We start from the raw sequence: 3,604 nt of genomic DNA, 5'->3' as shown, positions 1-3,604 counted from the left end.
TTTTTCTAGTTTTAGTAGAGACCGGGTTTTACCATGTTGGCCAGAATGGTCTCAATCTCTTAACCTTGTGATCCGCCTGCCTCGGCCTCCCAAAGTGTTGGGATTACAGGCGTGAGCCATTACACCTGTTATGTGGAATCTTAACCCAATTTTTTATTTCTACTATTTCTTTTATTTCTCAAGATACATTGATATAGTTCTTAGACTTTTAATGGCTGATTGGGAGGGAGGGGGAAACTAGATGTTTATGTTGCTTTTTGATGAATTAATACACAATATATCTGGGTCATACGTATTTGCCTTCAACTGCTCTATCTTTTATTTTGGAAGAATTAGTGGTGAAATCTTTATATTGAAAGTGAGTTTTTCAATTTTAAAGTTGAAAAAACATCTGGCAACATTAAGACTATACTAAAAACCAGTGAATTGTATATTCTAAAATAGCTGAAATATTATGTTTTATGTTATGTGAATTTAATCTCAAACATACAGGGAAATATCAGCTGGCAGTTTGATGGCCCTTTCCTGTTTGTTGCAATTCTTAGTTGTGATGGATATGTGTTTGCTTTACAGGGTTGTTAATCATCATGTGGATTTTTAGAGTTTTTTAGTGTTTTTGAGGAATGACTCAGGAAATCTGATGTATTACTTGGATTCCTAACATCTTTTTTTTTTCCCCCCCTCTTTGAGTCTTGTTTATGGATCATTTTGTACTTTTAAAATCCCTTTCTCCCCTCTCTCTCCAGTCTTATTGCCAGCAGTTTTGCAGATGACTCCCATGTAGCCTCACCATTAGACCAGAATGGAAGCTTCAATGTTGTTATTAAAGAGGAACCTCTAGATGATTACGACTACGAACTTGGTGAGTGCCCAGAAGGGGTCACTGTGAAACAGGAAGAGACAGATGAAGAGACAGATGTATACTCAAACAGTGATGATGATCCTATACTAGAGAAACAGCTAAAGAGGCACAATAAAGTTGACAACCCAGAAGCTGACCATCTATCTTCTAAATGGCTTCCAAGCAGCCCATCAGGTGTTGCTAAAGCTAAAATGTTCAAATTAGACACTGGAAAGATGCCAGTAGTCTATCTGGAGCCCTGTGCTGTCACTAGAAGCACAGTGAAGATTTCTGAACTCCCTGATAACATGCTTTCCACATCTCGAAAGGATAAATCTTCTATGTTGGCAGAATTGGAATATTTGCCTACATACATTGAAAATTCCAATGAGACTGCCTTCTGCTTAGGCAAGGAATCAGAAAATGGTCTTAGAAAACATTCATCAGATCTCCGAGTGGTACAAAAATATCCCTCACTGAAAGACTCTCAGTGGAAATATCCTGATATATCTGATAGCATTAACACAGAAAGAATACTTGACAGTTCAAAGGGTTCAGTTGGAGACTTACTTTCAGGAAAAGAGGACTTGGGCAGAAAGAGAACAACTATGCTTAAGATTGCAACACCCCCAAAGGTAGTGAATGCTAATCAGAATGCCTCTCCAAATGTCCCTGGAAAAAGAGGAAGGCCACGAAAATTGAAACTCTGTAAGGCAGGACGACCACCTAAAAACACAGGAAAGTCTTTAATTTCTACAAAGAATACACCTGTAGGCCCTGGGAGTACTTTTCCAGATGTGAAGCCTGATCTGGAAGATGTGGATGGTGTTCTCTTTGTTTCCTTTGAATCAAAGGTAAGATTGTAATTTTCAGGATTCTTTTTTTTTTTTTTTTTGGAGACCAAGTATCTCTCTGTTGCCCAGGCTGGAGTGCAGTGGTGTGATCTCAGCTCACTGCAACCTCTGCCTCCTAGATTCAAGCGATTTTCCTGCCTCAGCCTCCCAAGTAGCTGGGATTACAGGTGTGCGCCACTGCACCCGGCTAATTTTTTGTATTTTTAGTAGAGACGGGGTTTTACCATGTTGGTCAGGCTGGTCTTGAACACCTAACTTCAGTTAATCCGCCCACATCAGCCTCCCAAAGTGCTAGGATTATAGGCGTGAGTCACTGCACCCAGCCTATTGTTTTAGTAGAGATGGGTTTCACCATGTTGCCCCCAGAGTGGTCTCAAACTCCTGAGCTCAGGCAATCTGCCTGCCTCTGCCTCCCAAAGGGTTAGAATTACAGACGTGAGCCACCACACCCGGCTTCTATTGGAGGATTTTGAAGTAAGGTTAAAATCTTAAGTAGAAATTGTGCAAGGAACAAGTAACTACACATTCATGTAGTAATTGCTAGTGCCTATTTTAAGTTTTATAAAGTTTTACAAAGACAGTGACTTTAATTGGGTTAGCAAGTAGTGAAAAAAATAGTGCTTCATTCATTAATGATGGATTGGTGTTGAAAATGTATTTTATTGGACAGAGACACTAATGTAATATTTTCCGTGTGATTGGATCCTATGGAGTATAATGCAGGTTATTGTTTAAGATGAGGCTGAAATGGCTGAAGATAAATTATATTGGGCTTTGAAAAACATCCCAGATATTTATACTTTTTTCTTTAGTTTCAGAAGCCTTTGAAATGCTTTTGAACAGGCAAGTAATGTAAATATAGTTCAATATTTTAGGGAGATAAATTAGGTAATAAAAGTAATGGATGTGAAAATATCTTGATTGGGGGTATTTAATTTTATTGCCTTTTCTTGTGATTTTGCCCCTCAAATCACTGCCTTGCTGGCTTTTTGATGTCTTCAAATAGATTTTAAGAAATATTCTGGGGGGAAAAAACTGTTTAGTGTAACTTTTCTCGTTCTAAGTGGAGGAGGGTCAGTCTGCTCTGAGCTATTTCACACTACTAATGGAAACCTACCTACCTAACTTTTAAAAAAGTGACTAGGCTGGGCGTGGTGGCTCACGCCTGTAATCCCAGCACTTTGGGAGGCCGAGGTGGACAGATCATGAGGTTATGAGTTCGAGACCAGCCTGGCCAACATGGTAAAACCCTATTGCTACTAAAAATACAAAAATTAGCCGGGCGTGGTGGTGCATGTCTATAATCCCAGCTACTCAGGAGGCCGAGGCAGGAGAATTGTTTGAACCTTGGAGGTGAAGGTTGCAGTGAGTTGAGATCATGCCACTGGACTCGAGTCTGGGTGACAGAGCAAGACTCCATCTCAGAGAAAAAAAAAGTGACTGATCAGAGGAAAATATTTTAGTTGCATAAATGCTGTTTTCTTATTTTTAAAATTTTAAAATTTTTATTTATTTATTTTAGAGGAGGCGTCCTGCTCTGTTGCCCATGCTTTAGTTCAGGGTGTGATTGTAGCTCACTGCAGCCTTGAACTCCTGGGCACAAGCAGTTCTGGCACCTCAGTCTTCTGAATAGCTGCTACTACAGGCATGTGCCACCATGCCTGGCTATAAATGCTATTTTCAGTCATAGACTTTGAACTATTTAAAAAAAAAATGCCCACAGTCCCTTGTTACATACATATTATTTGTTAGTGAATATATATATAGTGGGTGTGTATAGTTTTTCTCAAAGCAGTTTTCATCCTGCTTTCCTGTACTGCTAACATGTTGACTTGTATGGATATTTTGGTGGGGGGAAATGAGAGGTGCAGTTTTGGAATTTCTGAAGCTGAGAATTCTAATTCCAGTC

The 3,604-nt window shown here is 39.4% G+C and overlaps 1 protein-coding gene across 1 annotated transcript in view; it reads left to right on the top strand.

Annotated features, from left to right (window-relative positions):
* MGA (MGA, MAX dimerization protein) overlaps nucleotides 1-3,604 on the top strand; it is a 104,950-nt gene that overhangs the window by 35,530 nt on the left and 65,816 nt on the right. The window contains exon 3 of the mRNA XM_011989336.1: nucleotides 747-1,695. Within this exon, the coding sequence (XP_011844726.1) occupies nucleotides 747-1,695 (949 nt within the window). The remainder of the gene's footprint in view (nucleotides 1-746; nucleotides 1,696-3,604) is intronic.

The sequence above is a fragment of the Mandrillus leucophaeus genome, unplaced genomic scaffold (genome assembly GCF_000951045.1).
Source record: "Mandrillus leucophaeus isolate KB7577 unplaced genomic scaffold, Mleu.le_1.0 Scaffold35, whole genome shotgun sequence".
NCBI classification, from domain to species: Eukaryota; Metazoa; Chordata; class Mammalia; order Primates; family Cercopithecidae; genus Mandrillus; species Mandrillus leucophaeus.
The sequence above is the reverse complement of the archived record's forward strand: the minus strand, read 5'-3'. Positions and strand labels throughout refer to the sequence as shown.